The 17,856-nt window shown below is 34.8% G+C and overlaps 3 protein-coding genes across 4 annotated transcripts; 2 read left to right on the top strand and 1 right to left on the bottom strand.

The window, feature by feature from the left end:
• The first annotated feature begins 798 nt into the window (after positions 1-798).
• Positions 799-3,567, top strand: LOC111884560 (uncharacterized). 2 transcript variants are annotated; one of them, XM_052770339.1, is made up of 11 exons: positions 802-964; positions 1,088-1,379; positions 1,593-1,671; positions 1,775-1,869; positions 2,003-2,107; positions 2,229-2,308; positions 2,402-2,492; positions 2,564-2,671; positions 2,784-2,870; positions 2,953-3,021; positions 3,154-3,567. In XM_052770339.1, the coding sequence occupies exons 2-11, from the start codon at positions 1,125-1,127 to the stop codon at positions 3,304-3,306; spliced, it is 1,122 nt and encodes a 373-aa protein (XP_052626299.1). In that variant the 5' UTR covers positions 802-964; positions 1,088-1,124; the 3' UTR covers positions 3,307-3,567. The 2 variants fall into 2 exon arrangements, with proteins under 2 accessions (XP_042757000.1, XP_052626299.1); XM_042901066.2 differs by having other exon boundaries at positions 799-1,379.
• A 2,624-nt stretch (positions 3,568-6,191) lies between these two features.
• LOC111884571 (nudix hydrolase 15, mitochondrial) lies at positions 6,192-7,504 on the top strand. Its single transcript, XM_023880879.3, has 4 exons — positions 6,192-6,476; positions 6,558-6,700; positions 6,836-6,955; positions 7,092-7,504. The coding sequence occupies exons 1-4, from the start codon at positions 6,242-6,244 to the stop codon at positions 7,302-7,304; spliced, it is 711 nt and encodes a 236-aa protein (XP_023736647.1). The 5' UTR covers positions 6,192-6,241; the 3' UTR covers positions 7,305-7,504.
• A 1,229-nt stretch (positions 7,505-8,733) lies between these two features.
• On the bottom strand, positions 8,734-10,779 carry LOC111885453 (probable mitochondrial adenine nucleotide transporter BTL2). Its single transcript, XM_042901855.2, has 4 exons — positions 10,464-10,779; positions 10,056-10,359; positions 9,621-9,969; positions 8,734-8,950 (listed from the first exon to the last, which is right to left on the bottom strand). The coding sequence occupies exons 1-3, from the start codon at positions 10,598-10,600 to the stop codon at positions 9,934-9,936; spliced, it is 477 nt and encodes a 158-aa protein (XP_042757789.1). The 5' UTR covers positions 10,601-10,779; the 3' UTR covers positions 8,734-8,950; positions 9,621-9,933.
• Between the last annotated feature and the right edge of the window lie 7,077 nt (positions 10,780-17,856).

Raw genomic sequence — 17,856 nt, 5'->3', positions numbered from 1 at the left:
ACAACAAAATCATTGTATAAATGAATCATCGAGATGTTTTTTTGAGAATTTTTTTCTTGTGAATCATCTTACAAATGAATCATCTATGATTCATTTTGTTTGTTCGCAGAAAAAATATGTAGAAAAAAACTTCTTACCTTCCTACCAAAAATTTCCTTCTTATTTGATCTTGACTATATATATATATATATATATATATATATATATATATATATATATATATATATATATATATATATATATATATATATATATATATAACGTTAAGGACTCTTTTTTTTTGCTCGTCCTGGATCTTTAAGAATATTTAATTCTTCAAGATCTGTCCTGATTACAAACAACAAAAAAAAAAAAAAAACATGACACAATACAAGCTATAAAAATTAAGAAAATTCAACAAGAAGTAGGCACCAATGCAAAACAAGTTTTACAACAAGACAACGAACGAAAACAATCTGACCTTTGGGAAAATGGAACTCCAAATACATAATTCCAACCCACGAAAGAATAGCAACGGACTTTGAAATTTGAATGACATAGAAAATTATTTTATTAAAATTACCAATCATCATTAACCATCAGATTTTGCAAACCCCCCATCACCTTACAAAATAGTCTATTACTCATTAATAACATCAATATGTGATAAAATTGCATATTATTTAATGTATTTTACCATTATGGAAAACTTAGCGAACATTTAATAGGAATATTTAATTTAGTATCTTTATGAATTAATTTGCTTTACTCTACTTAAAAGAGTTAAATCATGGCCCTTGTAAGCAATTGTTTTATTAAAAGAGATATATGCGTGTAGGAATCGTTTAAAAGCAAGCTGAGGTGCACGTGGGTGCAAGTTTGCTATATACCACTACAATCACAACCGGGAAGAGGGCCAATTCCACCGTCGGTATCTATATTCGCCGCCACAAATCGCCGTTTCCTCGCCGGAAACCAGCCGCATGTTTGTTTCCCCCACTTCATCTCCTTTATCGTTATTTCCCTCTTATTTATCTGGTTACTTACAAGAAAATACACACAAACCTACATATTAATTATACACTCACTCGCGCAAATGGTTAAGTAGAAATTGGGTGAATTATCCATCAATCGATCTGTTCGAGATGGGCGACTCTACTGCCAGGGATGGCGGTGATAATAGCTTGTCGGAGAGAAACGTCGCTGAAGAAGTTTCTAGGCTTGTGGAACAAAGTAAAGAGTTGCAGGAATCAGCGTCGACCTTAATTTCTAGAAATTCACAGGAGGAATCATCGCTACGCCAACGAGCCCTAGCTCTCGATTCAAATATCAAAATGTTAAGAACGTTCATTGGTTCCTCCGTCAAGAAAGGCAATTTAGATTCCAAACATGCAGAAAAAGTAAGCCCACTCAGATTTCAATTTACATGCGCATTTTATTTGTATCAATTTAGGGTAGCAAATAATACATATGTATCAATGTTGAAAATTCAAGTTATCATTGTATAAACAGCGCTTCTTCCATGATCATATAATCATAAAAACCGACGGCTTGCTGGTATCTGTTTCGTTTTTGTGTTTAATGTTCTGATTTTTTCAATCGGGCATTTACAGTTAGCTGAAGAGCTGAGTAGAGCAAGTTTTACATTGGGGGAAGGAGATGCAGCCACATTTCTTCCCTGCAAATCACATGGTGCGTTGCTTTTATTAGTTAAAACAAGCTGAGCTATTTCGCTTCTGGCCTTTTGTGTGTAATAAGTTTTTCCTCCAAACTCAGTTTGTTGATTGGGTTACAGGAAGATTTTTGAGGATGCTTCTTGGTCCAATAAATGTTCGTGCTAACAGACAAGATGTTCAATTGAAAGTGAAAGAAGAATACTATAGTTTCAGAGTAAGAAATTCTCTTCCCCTAATTAGATATTGTAGGTATTTCTAGTGTTCTAGTTATTGCTCATAAGCATCACCCTTTTTCTTGTTTGGTTTAATTTTTACACTTATATGATTTTCCATTGAATTATGGGCAGGATAGAACTGCATATCTGTTTCTCTTTTTTCCTTCATTGCTACTGGTGTTAAGGTCATGTCTTTGGGATGGATGTTTCCCTGCTTTACCTGTTCAGATTTACCAGGTACACTTTTATCTCTTCATCCATAATTTTATATTTTGTCAGTGGAAAACACATGAATGCTCTCTTCATTGAAAATAGCCCTAAAAATGTTACTAAAACATAATGATTATGCCCTTTTCAGGCATGGTTGCTCTTTCTATACACAGGATTAGCTTTAAGAGAAAATATTTTGAGAGTTAATGGAAGCGATATACGTCCATGGTAATGTTCTATTGTGTGGTTTGAATTTATTATTTATATAATCTAATGAAGTTTTTCAATGCATTATGAATATATAAATGATACGATGTGTAGGTGGATATATCATCACTATTTTGCTATGGCCATGGCACTCATCAGCCTCACTTGGGAGATAGAAAGGCAACCTGATTGTGCCCAAAAGCAGGTTAAAATATTGTTTATACATTTTAGGTTCGAGGACAAAATCGTCATTTGTGTATTCAACATGTTTTGCAGAAAGGTATACAATTGTTTCTGAGATGGGCAATCATGCAAGGTGTAGCAATGCTTCTACAAAACAGATACCAAAGACAGAGACTCTATACACGCATTGCACTTGGGAAGGTGGTGTTATTAAAATCAAATTTTGAGAATATATATAATTTTCTTTTTTTTTTTTTTTTTTTTTTTTTTTTTTGTAAATAAAAATCAATCTAAGTATTTGTTGTGATTGTAGGCTAGAAGAATGGATGTTGTGTGGGGGGAAACTGCTGGAGTAAAAGGTCAATTATGGATATTATTGCCCATACTCTTTGTCTTGCAGGTGATTTATTATTTATTTCCTAATCAATTCTATTTTAATAATGTGGAAATTTAATTATTGTTATTATTATTTGTGATTACAGGCTTTTGAAGCATATGTAGGTGTGCTATTGCTAAAAACTGCAGTTGTAGGTGTCATTTCTGAATGGCAGGTAAGAATACCTGATTTACATTTCACATGATGCTTTTAAGCAGTACAGGGTGAGTGTGGGCCAGCTCAGCTCAGGGGTTGATGGAACAATAACCTTTTTGCAGAAACCTGAGAGATTTTTTTTTTTGGGCAGGTTGTTACGTGTGGGATTCTGCTGATAATTATGGCTGTTGGGAATTTTGCAAATACAGTTCAGACTCTTGTACTGAAATCTCGGTTTAAAGCAAAAATGAAGAAAGGTAAAAGTAGGAGTGACTTAACAACATCCACATCCAAGGATGAATGAATGATTCAGAAGAAGAAGATGGTATCAATAAACGGAATGAGGATTCTTTAACAAGTTCCTAAACTATCTGATACTCGGTTTTATTTGGAAATGTGGACTCTTTGGATTTCATAAATGATTAGGTTAGAGCCAGTTTGTTATAGTTTGTACCCAAATTAATAAAACAACTGGTTTGTTTGCACTTCTTATTGCATGTTGCATGCTTTGGGGAATGTACTTTCTTCTTTTTTGTTTATTATATTTATTTTTTCTTTTATGTCACTGTATTTGCTATGGTTAACCTTTTTGTGCTTTGAAAAATCTACCAAATTGTTGTACTATACTTTTGGGCTACTTTTGGGCTGCACTTGATTCTCCCCCAATGCCCATTAATTACAAGCTCCCTTGTTGGAGACAAATCATTAAATGATGCTGAAATCCCTTCTCACTTGCCACATAAGCTCATGATAGCTTCCCCCCTTTGTAGCTAATCAACCATGGCTTTTGAATAGGGGTGATAATTGGGCCAGGTTGGCGGTTGGAATAAATTGACCCAACACAACCTATATATGTATCCAAGTTGGCGGGTTGGAAATATCAACCTGTACATAACCCACATCACCCGTTTGATTATACAGGTTTGCAGGTTCGCAGACCAATTTTGGGTCAGAATGCATAACTTTAAAGAAATAAATCGGAATCAAACATACTGATTGAAGGTGGTGTTCTTCACCAACGATGGTGGGTTGTGGAACGAGGAAGGGAGACATCCAATGACGACGTTATGATGACGGCGTCAAGTATCCGATGAGATGAAGGGGTGAGCTGGTGAGAACGCAGCGAAACGAACTGCGAGCTACAAAAGATGTTACTGATTTGAGATTCTCAATTCTAACCTTCTAGTTCTAGGGCATGCTCCAAGCAAATACCAATTAATCATTAAATATTAAATCTATTTTTTTAAAATCCTATATATTTGGCAGGTTGACCCGCAAACCTAAACACATAACCTACCTATGAAATAGACGGGTTGACGGGTTGAGATATGCGGACAATACATTTTAATTGCTTAATGTCTGATACTTAGTTGTCATGCAATATTGAGCTGCTTTGTTGGATAATGTGAACATCTATTACATGATAGAAATTGAAGGAAATAGCAATGGGCTTGACTATTTTTACCCATATAGGGAATATACTTTAGTTTTTACATGTAATAGCAACTCCTTACCTATTATTGCAATGCACTTTCATTTTCTTACAATTAATAGCAATGTACTTGGTTGCTCTGTTTAAGGGAAAAGTAGTTGGAGGAATTGGTGAACATGTTCTTAAAATTTTAATCTTTTGATGGAAATACCCTTTGCTTTTGGTTTAAAATGATGAATACGCCCTTCTTTTTTAAGGTCTTATCCCTTAATAATTTAAGAGGTCTGCACCAAAATTTCAAGCTAAAACATTCAAGTCAATTCCTTTTGCACACCTAATTAGTGGCACTTTTGAATAATAATAATAAAAAATCAAATGTCTACTTTATGGAAAAAAATTAATAGAACTAAACATAAATAACTCAAAGTTTATAAGTTTTCTTACATGACGGTTTAAAAATAAAAAGATCACCCTCATTTCCTTGATCTCAATCACCATATTAAATTTTAAATATTAGAACCATTCATCCTCTCATCCCAAAATTTTAAAACTCCACTTTACATTATATCAAATAGTTGTAATTAAAAATAAATGAATGTTCAATTATAATTGTGATAAATAAACAAATATTTCAGCCCACTAGCATGTTATTCACTTACAATGATTATCTCTTTTGCTATTTTTATATAATGTATACTTATTCTTTATTTCAATTGTATTCTATTCAAACTTATATTTTATTGTACAGAATCATGGTTTTATCAGATATTGCATAAATAATGTAGATCATATTATATATATATATATATATATATATATATATATATATATATATATATATATATATATATATATATAAATAAAGTTTTAAATAATCATTATAAGCTTATAGGTAAAACTTCTATCTTTGTAAATTTGTATTTTTTTTTTATTTTTTATTTTTATTTATTTATTTATTTTTTTGCAAATCTTTGATTAGTTATTATAATTTAAATTTATCAATAATGGTTTCCTTTTGTTAAATCTGATTTTCTGCATATTTTGTTTTTTTTTTTCAAAATCCCATTACACACTAGGACATACTCAAATTATATAATTCTTTTTTCCAAACTACATACTCAAATTTTATGTAGTAACTCTTTTTTCCAAACTATCATTTCATATTTATTATCAACGTACAAGGATATAAGCAAGTAGTGCGTTTTTTTCTTTAAATATAAAGTCCTTTTTATAACATCTAACTTTAAAAGTCATCCAACTATAACATTCTTTTTTTCTTTAAATATAAAGTCCTTTTTACCATCTACAAAAGGGTTTGATATTTCAAAGTGTGAGTACAAATCGCATGTTCCCACTGATTGAGCAAGTCGGTGAAACCGAGATGCAAGAGGGGTCAAATTTTCTGTACACAAATGCAGAAAATCTACCTTCATTATGGCACCAAAGGTATGGGCATCTTAGCAATGCAAGCATAGAAACACTAGAATGAAAGGGAATGGTAGAAGGTTTGCCAAAGTTCAAGGTTGAGAAGGGAATTTGCACTGAATGTCTTGGTGGAAAGCAACATATAAATTGTTTTTTTTTTACAAGGATCATTTATTGGATCTCAAAAAAATTATTTTTTATAATTAATAAAATAAAATTAACATGATAAAAAATTATATATTATAGAATTTATAAATTCATAAACAAATTAAACAAGCCGATTTAGTCGCCCGTACTCCAATTTTGACCGGTAACCAATAAATCTTGCCACCAAACAGGAACTGAGGACCACTTCTACAGTATTACGTGTTGAATCTTGTTTATGGATTCAGATAATAACTTTACAAGATCACAGAAGCTACTGGACTTGTCTCAACGATTTCGTCAATCGAAGTCTGTTTCCCCAATTTCAGATGACCCCTCAATTGGTCAATCCAACCAATCCCAAAGATCCAAAAACCCCAACCGTGCTGCAGTTCTGATATGCCTGTTCGAGGAAGGAGACGATATCAATGTAATTCTAACTCAACGATCATCGAAACTGTCATCCTACTCTGGTAAAGAAAGTCGTGCACATTAGATGTTTGATTAAATGTCCGAAAGAACTTGACATGAGTCCGTTCTGCTTTATTTTGCAGGGCAAGTATCTTTGCCAGGAGGTAGAACCGACGAAGAGGATACAGATGATATTCGAACCGCATTGAGGGAGGCTGAGGAGGAAATTGGATTGAATCCAGCCCTTGTAGATGTTGTTACTGTTCTTGAACCTTTTGTAACCAAGGTATGTTGTCATATATTCTTGAACAAATTTTAAGCATCATTTATCTAGACAACTTTGATTATTCGAACTTCACAATTCGTCTTCAAGTTGAAACTTGTGTATAAAATTGCTTAATTTGATAAAACGGAATTTTAGGGAAATGTTAGTGTGGTTCCGGTGATTGGAATATTATGGGATAAACAAGCATTCAATCCAATTCCAAATACTGAAGAAGTAGAATCAATATTCTATGCTCCTTTGGAAATGTTTCTCAAGGTGCGTATTCATGCTTTTTTTTTTTTTTTTTTTTTTTTTTTTTTTTTTTTTCTCTTTAATCTTTCTTTTTGTATTAAAGGGGAAAAGAAACATGGGGTTATTTAAAAAAGTGGGATTTTGATGGATGATGATTCAGAATGAAAATAGAGGAGAAAAAGAGTGGGAATTAGGAGGACACAAATACTTGCTTCACTATTTCTATCACAAAACAAACGACAGCAGGGTGTATGAGATATGGGCTCTAACCGCCGGAATCTTGATAGCTGCCGCCTCCATAGTTTTCCGGCGACCACCGGAATTTCAACAAAGGATGCCTAAATTCTGGAACAGAAACCACAGCAAATTTTAATGTTAGTGGAATCACACTCCAAAAATGAATAAACATGTCATTAGTTGAATGTAAGTATACATTGATCACACGACTAGAATCATTGTATCCAATGTATTGAAACATTCAATGTCGTGAAGATTAAGTTCCAACTTTGTGTAGTTACCAAAGATTAAATTGTAAGTTTATTTGTATCAAATTAAACTTTTATGTTTCGTATATTTATCAATAGAATCATTGTATCCAATGGATTGAACTTTTGGTTCTTAACTAGTGGAGATAAGGGTCGACATAGGAGATAAAGTTCGACTATATATGCAATAAAACTGTCAAAAGAATAACAAATACATATACAAACAAAATTACCTCCTTCAACCGGAAACATCATAGACTTTATCAAAAACAAGAAAACCCAAATCATTAGATGTCCCGATCAATTAAGAATCACAACCACAGTATCTTTAAATGTCACACAATCTTCCAAAGCTGCTAAAACTTTCTACACGAGATCTTAGCACCAAAGAATTATCCTATTCTTGATAAATACATCAATCATTAATATAGCGTAGCAAGCATACAGAGTATCTTTGTACAAACATGCTTAGACAGAACCATTTTAGCTTCCTGAATAATTAATGATCAGAGTAACATAAATCATAAACCGACACTTGAATAGAATAAACCAATCTCCTTCAGCATTTCATCCAATACTTGCTCCACATTTCTAATTTGGCCACTTCTAGAAGGGAGTAGAACCAAAAAAAAAAAGAACTATGAGATTGTTTGTCACAACCATGTAAATACATCAATCATTAATATAGTCTAGCAAGCATAGAGAGTATCTCCTTCAACGTTTTCTTTTAATTGGTTTTGGTTTCGTAATACTAAGGTTAAACTGGATTGGGTTCATTGGCTTCAAAATCCTTTGTTGCCTTGATTCCTGATTCCTTGTTCTGTTCTTGTTTTTTTGATAGTGACTAGCTAGCTTTATCAGCTGAACTATGAGTTTTTTTTGAAAATTGAAATATATATATATAGTTAGGTTATTTTGTTTTTACTAACTATTGTGTGCCAGAATGCACAGATCTGGACCAACGAATGAAATTAATCAATAAACATGATTTGAGGGTGTATGATATTACAATCGGATAACATTTACCATATAATCACACAAATTTTGGCAAAAGGGTATTTTGGACAATTAACTACATTTATAAAAGGAAATTTCGGATTTTCAGGGATAATTAAATCTCTTAATTTTAAAAATCTGAATTTTTTTAATTAATTTAATTTTAATTCTAACGTAATTTGTATACATAACCGATTTTATTCTGTTAGAATATATTTTTTTGTTAGAATGATGTTCTTTCAGAATTTTATTATATTATAATATTATTGAAGAATAACAACATTCTTGAATCCGAGGTTGAAAAATAACAACATTCTAATATATTCGTATACATTCGAACTTAAATACAAATTCATACATATTCTTACAGATTAAAAGCCTTATACATTTTAATATAATTATACATATTTTAAAAGAAAATCAACAAAAATTAATAAAATTCTAAAAAAATAACAACATCCTATTGAGAGTATGATCAAACTTTATTCATTCTTCAAGTTATTCCTATTAGGTCTTCATAGCATTCTTCCAGCCATTCCTATCACAAAATACAACAAAAACTAATAATGATTAAAAACATGTTACTTGCAATTAACTATCACTTTATATATTCTGGCAGAATACATAGAATATGACAAAATACATAGAAAAAGAATAATAGACAATCCAAGAGAAATATCTATTACAAAAAAAAGATAATCCAAGAGAAACATCTATTACAAAAAAAAAAAATAACAGGTAAACAAAGATTCTAAAAGAATCATTAAATATAAAGTGTAGTTACCATTCAATTCTGATAGAATATATATATGCAATTACCATTTATAGCATCATACAATTACCCATTACTATTGTGCAACCAAAATATATTATAAAATTTTTAACAAACATTCTTAAAGAATCATTAAACCTAAAGTGTAATTATCATTTTAAATTCTAACCGAGTGCATTCTAACATAATACACTATACAAAGCATAATGTATTCTTATAGAATCTACTATATTGTGTATTTGATAGTTCCTAAAAAAATCAGTATTCTGTTAGAATACATTGTATAATAACTTGTAGTGACTCAGCTATATATCACTTTTCATTTCATCAATAAGCTAATTAAGCAAGCAATGTTCAGGGAAAATCAGAACCCCAAATGAAAAACAAAACCTCAAGTATATTTCAATAAATTTAGGAATTAAGGTTTAATTCTGACCTGATTACTTGCAATAACCTCTGCCACAAACATTGTAGTCTTCTTAAACTACAGTTGTCAAGTAAACCATAGTGAAATCAACAACATCAAACGTGGACTTCTCCTTCATTGCTTTAACGATATCATCTTTGTTCAACATGGTGCGGCGGATGGGTGGGCGGTTATAGCGCTGATCGCGAGAGAAGTATTTGATGTTGAACACGGTTTCTGGATCAGAGGTCGCGAGAGAAGTTGAAGGAACCAATCCTTTATAAAGAGAAAAGAATCCTTCTATTTGAATAATATGGCGAAAAACCCCTATCACACCTCCCAATCATTCACCTCCAGGCGCCACTAACTTTGTTCGAGTCTGTTAGATCCCACGATGACTTTTATTATATAAATAAAAAAATTAATAAATGGGAAGAAAGAGTTGATGGAATTTAGTCAATTTACAGTGTCGAGTGGTAAGCAAAGAATGCTAGCAGTCATGTCGGCGCCAACACCGACGAAGAGTCGTTCAAAATTTATTGTTTCTTGATTTCCGGTTAACCGGAGAAGTTGCTTTCTATAGGAATCGTATGCACAAAAATTCAGGGCTTTAAATGGAGCTGTGTGAAGAATGTTAACGAAGTTTCCCTTCCAAAACCCTTTTAAACCTTGAGAAGAAGCGATTGATTTAGTTAGCTTGAAAAGATTCTTCTGTTCACCACGAAGCATGTATTCAAGCTTTATTCTTTCAAGTGGCGCAACAAATGTTCTGTTAAAAACATTAAAATTTTCAAGATTGATTAAAAATTTCACTTCTTTTTGGCCATAAATTCAACTGAAAATTCGAAGATGTAAATAAGAAGAAACGAAAACCTTGAAACCATGGCAGCAACAGCCCCAACCCATAAATGCTTTGTAGTGTTCATAACAGCAGGTTTTCCCCTTAATCTTATAATAACCTTCTTATTACTCTCCTCTTCCACCACACAATCGTCGGCGCCAGCTGCCATTAACTGGGTAGTGGAATTTCTATCAATGGTGAATGGTGTCAACAATTGTGATGAACTGGTTATGGGTTTCGGCAAAAAGGGGTCGATGATATATAGGGTTTTAAAACTGACTTTACTAAATTAAAGGGATATTAAATGGTTTAAATATTTTTTTAGAGAAAATGACAAAAATAGCCATTTACACTAATTACATTACAAAAATAGCCAAAAAAAAATCGAAATTACAAAAATAGCCACCAATTTCGCAGATGAGAAGGTCCCATCTGCGAAATGACCTTCTCATCTGCGAAAGTACAAGCACCTAAATGTGCTTTAGGTACTTGTACTTTCGTAGATGAGAAGTTATTTTTTTTTAATATTTTTGCTGTATATATAGGGGTAATTTCGCAGATGGAATAGGTCCATCTGCGAAATACTCTCACTCTATCTGCGAAATGGTGGGTTTTTTTGTATTATTATTATTATTATTTTTTAAGTTTGACTATGAAATGAATTGGTTTAACTACGAAATCATGTTGCTATATAAAAAGTTTTGTAGAAAAAATATCATTTTGGTTGTTATTTGTTTAGGAACTCTCTCTACAATTTGCTCAAAAAATGATTGAATATTTGGTTTGTCTTGTAACCGGTGGGAGATGGCAAGTTAATGGAACTAATCTGGAATACATATGTCCACAGGGAGGTATTTCTGAATTCGCTTTGATATTTTCTGAGTATATTAGTTATAGTGATTTTGTATCTTTGGTAAGAAGCAAAATTGGTTTGTTAGACAAATATAGAATTAGTCTTCGTTTCCACCATCCTGAATTAAATTATTATATAGCTATAGTTGAAGACATGGATGTTAGAATGTTGATAAACGTAATCAAATGTAGTGGAGGAAGGGCTGTGAAAGTGTTTGTGGTGGTTGATGAAGTTGAGGAGGTTAATGGGGGTGGTGAAATTGGAAACCAGCTTGTTGGTAATTTATGCAGTTATAAAGGGAGCAACGATCCGATAGGTACTTTCAATACTCCTAGTGTACCTCAGTTTCATAGTGTTGCTGAAAATGTTAATGTTAGTTATTCACCTATTCACTATGTGGATCCCGAGAATTACAAGTCTGTTAGTGATGATGATGTTGGTACATATCTTAATCATGTGGGTGGTCGTTGTGATGATTTTGCCGAACAAGAAGTTAAACTTATGAATAGGCGTGTGGTAGATAAAACTAAAAAGAAAAAAAATTCAAGTCAAAAAAATGAAAAAAATCATGTTTACGGACATTATGTTGATGTTGGTGATGTATGTTTAGATATAACTGAGCTACAAAGCAATTCCGATAGAGATGAATTGGGTGATGAAGTTAAAGCTAAGTTTCCCGATAACCTTTTTCATGGTATGCCCCCTGTACCAGCATGGCCAGTTGATATTAATGAAGATATCCCAACATAGATGGTAGACATGAATCTTCAAAAGATTCAATGTGAGAGTATATTTAAGAACAAAGAACTTTTAAAGCGGTGTATTGGTAAAAAATGTCTTCGAGAAGGTTTCCAGACGAGGACAAGTAGATCCACCAAATCAAGGTATGAAGCTGTGTGTGTTTCGAAAAATTGTTCTTGGTTACTAAGAGCAAAAGCAATTAAAAATTCTGATGGACTTTTCCAAGTGAATAAATTTGTTGATGTACACACATGTTCTTCAACATTGTTGCAACCTAATCATCGACAAACAATGTAACGACCCAAAAATCATGACTAAAAATTTCTTTTAAACATTACTAAAAATAGATTTATATCAACGTATCATAAGTCAAACATAACCTTTGAGTATTAAATTCAAAACATAATATCATTATCAGAGTCATACATTCCCAGGCTAACTGACTATGGTGTGTGCTCTGCAATCTTCCCGAGCTCCTATTTTGAAAACCGAGCACCTGAAACCAAAACTGAAAACCGTAAGCACGAAGCTTAGTGAGCTCCCCCAATCTACCACATACCACACAAAAGCATATAAATCACATATTGGGCCTTGCCCACTGCATCGGACCGAAGTCCGGACTATCTGGGGCCTTGCCCCCTACATCGAACCGAAGTCCGAAGCTGACATCGAACCGAAGTCCGAAGCTGACATCGGACCGAAGTCCGAAGCTAACTGACTGGGGCCTTGCCCCCTACATCGAATCGAAGTCCGAAGCTGACATCGGACCGAAGTCCGAAGCTAACTGACTGGGGCCTTGCCCCCTCCATCGGACCGAAGTCCGAAGCTAACTGTCTGGGACCTTGTCCCCTCCATTGGACCGAAGTCCGAAGCTAACTGTACTCAGCATATCATAACATATCACTGGCATAAACTCACATATACTGCATACTACATCGGGCCGTAGCCCGGAACACATAACACATAATTCCTGTCTGAGCCACGAAGACATCAAACATACTAACTACTGTACCAGATCAACATCCGAAAACTACTGCTAGCTAAACGGGCCAGCATTGTGGCCTTAGACCCGTTCCTACTGGAAGGAAACTCACCTGAACTGCTGAGCCCTGCTGATAAACCTCTGGCTGCTACTCGACAATCTCCTGAACCGCTGCTCCTCTGGCTTTCCGAGCTATCAATATACATATAACACTTAGTCTGACAGTCAACTAAATCAACTCTGGTCAAAGTCAACCTTCCAGGTCAACCCTACTCGCCGAGTCTTCCTAAAGACTCGCCGAGTTCATAAGCTCAGGGTCTTTCTTATTCGCGACCCGACTCGCCGAGTCAGTCCATGACTCGCCGAGTCCAACTAGCTCCAAGTCCTGTCCTGTCCAACTCACTGAGTCACCACCCGACTCACTGATTCGAGTCTCAACTCGAAGGGTTTGAGGTTTCACGATCTGACTCGCCGAGTCCACTAATAGACTCGCCGAGTCCAAGGCAATCTTCAACCAACTCGTCGAGTTGTTCATACAACTCGCCGAGTCCATGCCTAACTTCAACCGACTCGACGAGCTGTTCATCCTACTCGTCGAGTTCCTCCTCATCTTCAAGCTACTCGCCGAGTCCACTCGAAGGACTCGCCGAGTCTATCCAGTCCTCAATCCATGCAGTGGCTTTTCGACCCAAACAGAACTTCCAACTCATAGATCCATACTTCTAGGGTCTATTCCCCACGTAAAGTGGCAAACTTTACGTGTAGATTGAGAGATCTATGCTCAAAACACACTAAACTAGGGTTTATGGCAAACATGCTTCTTCAACATACCAAGGGCTGATACTTTAGGGGATTCAAGACCAAAACCAACATGGATCTGAGGTAGCAACCTCAGATCTGAACCTCCAACTCGAATTGGTTACAAATCATACCAATAATGACCAAAACTCACACATAAGAATAGATCTAGATGCAAAGGGAGTCCAATCAACAGCTTATTACCTCCAATTGATCTGAAATGTCTTCTCAATCTCGGATCTACAGTCCCTTCTTGCACTTCCAAGACTTTTCTTCCTTCTCCAAGCTTATAGTGCTCTCTTCAATGCAAGATCTAGCTCAAAAACGGATATGGCGGCTAGGGTTGATGTTCTGGGGGTAAAGAGGCACTAAAGGAACCCTAGGAAAGAGAATGAGACGCCTAAATAGGCTCCAAGTCCCGGATTTAGGGTTTTCCTCGTTCAGACCCAACTCGTCGAGTCTCCTTGGCCGACTCGCCGAGTCGGTCGCTAACACCTCAACCCGGATCCCGCTCGGACTCGCCGAGTCCCTCCTTGGACTCGCCGAGTCTCTCCTTAAAATTGAGGTCTTCTTTCTTTTCTTGACTTTCCAAACTTTGGGGTGTTACAAACAAACAAATATGTTTTGGGTGAATATGTTGCTGATGTTTTGGCTGAAGACTATAGTAGAGTTTATCGGGGAAAAGAAATTGTTAATGATATGAATGCTCAATTGAATATCAATATCTCATACCATCAGGCATGGCGTGCGAAGCAATATGCATTGTTGTCGTTAAGGGGTACGAAAGAGGATTCTTTTACCAAACTTCCAGCGTATTGTCACAACTTGGCCAAACATAATACAGGTACTGTCACACATATTAAAACAGATGCTGATGATCGCTTTGAGTTTTTGTACGTCGCACTCGGTTGCTCGGTTAGTATTATCATATCCTAATTTAATTTTTTAATATTTATTTTGGTGTATTTGAATAGATATACAATGTATTGTAGGTACGAGCTTTTGTTAATTTTTGTAAGCCGACCCTAGTAGTAGATGGAGCTCACCTAAAGGGCGAGTTCAAAGGTACCATGCTACTTGCAGTTACTAAGGACGAACAAAACCAAATATTACCGATTGCATATGGTATATGCAAAAATGAGTGTACTGATTCTTGGACATGGTTTTTTCAAAAACTACATGATTGCATAGGAAATATGCAGGAGCTTACAATTATATCTGATAGGTCTCCATCTATAGCAACATCTGTTGCCAACATTTTTCCTCACGCTCATCATGGAATATGTGGTGTCCATTTGTATTTCAACATAGTATCTAGATTCGGCAAGAGTAAGACGATTAAAGGAATTTTTTGGGAGGCGTGTAGGGCGTACACAGTTGATGCTTTTGATGCTGCCATGGATGTTATGAAAAAGACAAAAGAACCAGTATGGGAGTACTTAAAAAGTATAAATCCAGAAACCTGGTCAAGGGCACATTTTAAAGGGAATCGATACAATCTTATGTCGTCCAACAGTGCGGAGTCTATAAATGCATTATCTAGACACGCACGTAAGGTGCCAATACTTATGTTGATTGATTTTTTTCGTGCTACAATGCAACAATGGTGGTTTCAAAGACGTAACTTTGCAGGTATTAAGTAAATTTGTAATATTAATGTTTTATTAGTTTTGATGTTATTGATCTTAACTTCTTCATTTTGGCTGTTTTTTTAGCGGAAGCAACAACAACACTTACCCCTTGGGCGGATGAAGTTGTAAAAGAAAACAAGAAAACTTTTACCAAATGGGATGTTCGCATGATCTCAAATACGAAATGCAAGGTCAAAAAGGGGGCACAAAATGTGATTGTTGATTTTCAACATATGACATGTACATGTAGGCATTGGCAACTTGATGGGATACCTTGTGGTCATGTCATAAGATGTTTAACAGTGAACAATTACCAAGACTGCTCGAGGTTTGCATTAAATGCTTACCTTACCGAAACACTGAGGAAAACATATGAGGAATCAATAAACCCTCTGCCGAAGCCATCCGAATGGGAGATCCCCGATGATTTGATGATTGTTAAGCCACCTATAATGGATAAACGTCAGCCAGGCAGGCCAAGAAACACAGACCGCATTCCATCCCAAGGCGAGGGTCCAATTATAAAAGAGTGTTCTACATGTGGTCAACTAGGACACACGAGAAATAATTGTACTGGAAGGGCGTCCGGTAGTAGAGCAGGTCACATAATTTCTACTGCAGAAATGGCATATAATATTGGTGGTTCAGCGGGTTGCTCACAAACCTATAACGCTGATTTTGATATAAAACAACCTTGAAATTAAGAGTAATGACGAGTTGTTAGCTTATTATGTATTGCAATATTTTTATTAACTCTTACAAGACATTGCTATGCTTTCATATTTTAGTTAAGTTTGTTGATTATAACAATGAATGAAGCCTTTATATTATAAAATATAGTTTGCAGATTTATTTTAACAGTTACAACATGTTATTTAAAAAAAACAACAAACGATCCTTTGGCAACCTAATATGTTTCATGATAATATTACAACAACTTTGTAACTAATTTTTAAACTCAGGGAACTGCAACGGGTACTTCTCTTTCTCCATTGTTATATAGTCATCCCTAATTCTCATTTTGTCTTCGAAACGATCCTTTTTTACCATAATGTGTATCAACTGCTCATCCTTCTCAGCAAGCCGTTTTTCAGTCGTTTTGATTGCCTTCTTACTCTTTTTTATCCAATCTTTATGCTCTTTGATTTTGTTTTTATTAAGGTCAATCCATTCTTGAGCTTGTTTGCATTCCGAATCTATATCATTAGCAAGTTGAGTGAGAAGTCGGGATGACTCTTTGTCCTCTTCTTGTTGTACTTCATCCTTCTTTAATTCTTCAAAATTTTCATGTGACGTATATGGCCCGACTGAAGAGGGTGTAAAAAAAGGGTCTACCGAACCACAGTAGTAACAATCTACTTCGTTGCATGAGCAAATTTCGAATTTGTGTGAGGAACTCATAATAAAGTCGATATTGTATTAAACTGGAGCAATAAGTGGTATTTATACATACTAGACAGTAATGAGAAGTCCAACTTTGAAATGACTAGACAGTAATGACAAGTCACTGTAGTAACCTGCACATCCCAGTGGGACCCTTAAGTGACAAGAGATAAATGACAGTTTGACATGACAAAACACTGCATAAAGCTGAAAATCGTAGTCCAAATATAACCATTTCGTAGTCAAAGTATTAATTCATAGTCTATTTATTTATATAAATAGATGTTTAAGATCTATAAACCAAACACCCAAATCACCTAAACGAAACGAATTCCCATTATTAGAAATGTCGTCGAATGCAGCAAGTTCTTCGAATGAAGTACCTGGTTCCAATTCTGAAAGGCCATGGACGACAAACGAGGTGTTAGTTCTAACACGATGCTAGCTAAGTGTTAAGGATGGTGAATCGTTACTTGCTCCCCCGCATTGCCTAATTGGTGATGAATGGAGTCGCATCACATCTTTGTTTAACCATGAGATGGGAAAAGGACAAAAAAGAGAAAAATCAGATGTTGTTACTAAGTGGATGGATGTAAAGGAAGAAGTGACATGGTTCAATCGAGCATGTAGTTATGCGAAACGTAACAATGTTCGTTATCGTGACGAAGAAGAGTTCTTGGAAGTTGTTACAGAGTTTTACATCTGTGAGCATGACGGCAGAGACTTCGAATATGAGGAAGTTTGGAAGGTTGTTAGAGATAAACAGTATTTCAAGTAGACCGCTCTAATTTGTGTTAAGAATAACCCATGGACTTGTGTTTTACGTTAATGCTTTGTTCGTATTATGTCGTTGTTTTTCATGTAATTGTTGTGATGTTTTTAATGGTTCATGGAATCCTTGTTACTAATGTATTATAATATATTGTGATAACTAATGCAATGGCCATTTATTAACTCAAGTTAATCATACGAGTTGCTCACATAATAAACTAAATTATATTTTAAACAAATGAAATACATATGAAATACATACGAAA

This window comes from Lactuca sativa, chromosome 4, assembly GCF_002870075.4.
Source record: "Lactuca sativa cultivar Salinas chromosome 4, Lsat_Salinas_v11, whole genome shotgun sequence".
Lineage (NCBI taxonomy): Eukaryota > Viridiplantae > Streptophyta > Magnoliopsida > Asterales > Asteraceae > Lactuca > Lactuca sativa.
This window is presented reverse-complemented; position numbering and strand designations above follow the sequence as displayed.

Excerpts from the sequence above, each read along its gene's own strand:
- LOC111884560 (XM_042901066.2), top strand. The coding sequence starts at position 1,125 with ATGGGCGACTCTACTGCCAGGGATGGCGGTGATAATAGCTTGTCGGAG. Across the intron at positions 1,672-1,774 it reads TCTTCCCTGCAAATCACATG|GAAGATTTTTGAGGATGCTT; the intron begins GTGCGTTGCTTT and ends ATTGGGTTACAG. Across the intron at positions 2,672-2,783 it reads CACGCATTGCACTTGGGAAG|GCTAGAAGAATGGATGTTGT; the intron begins GTGGTGTTATTA and ends TTGTGATTGTAG.
- LOC111884571 (XM_023880879.3), top strand. The coding sequence starts at position 6,242 with ATGGATTCAGATAATAACTTTACAAGATCACAGAAGCTACTGGACTTG. Across the intron at positions 6,477-6,557 it reads GAAACTGTCATCCTACTCTG|GGCAAGTATCTTTGCCAGGA; the intron begins GTAAAGAAAGTC and ends TTTATTTTGCAG. Across the intron at positions 6,701-6,835 it reads TTGAACCTTTTGTAACCAAG|GGAAATGTTAGTGTGGTTCC; the intron begins GTATGTTGTCAT and ends ACGGAATTTTAG.
- LOC111885453 (XM_042901855.2), bottom strand. The coding sequence starts at position 10,600 with ATGGCAGCTGGCGCCGACGATTGTGTGGTGGAAGAGGAGAGTAATAAG. Across the intron at positions 10,360-10,463 it reads GTTGCTGCCATGGTTTCAAG|AACATTTGTTGCGCCACTTG; the intron begins GTTTTCGTTTCT and ends TGTTTTTAACAG. Across the intron at positions 9,970-10,055 it reads TTTGCTTACCACTCGACACT|ACTCGAACAAAGTTAGTGGC; the intron begins GTAAATTGACTA and ends GGGATCTAACAG.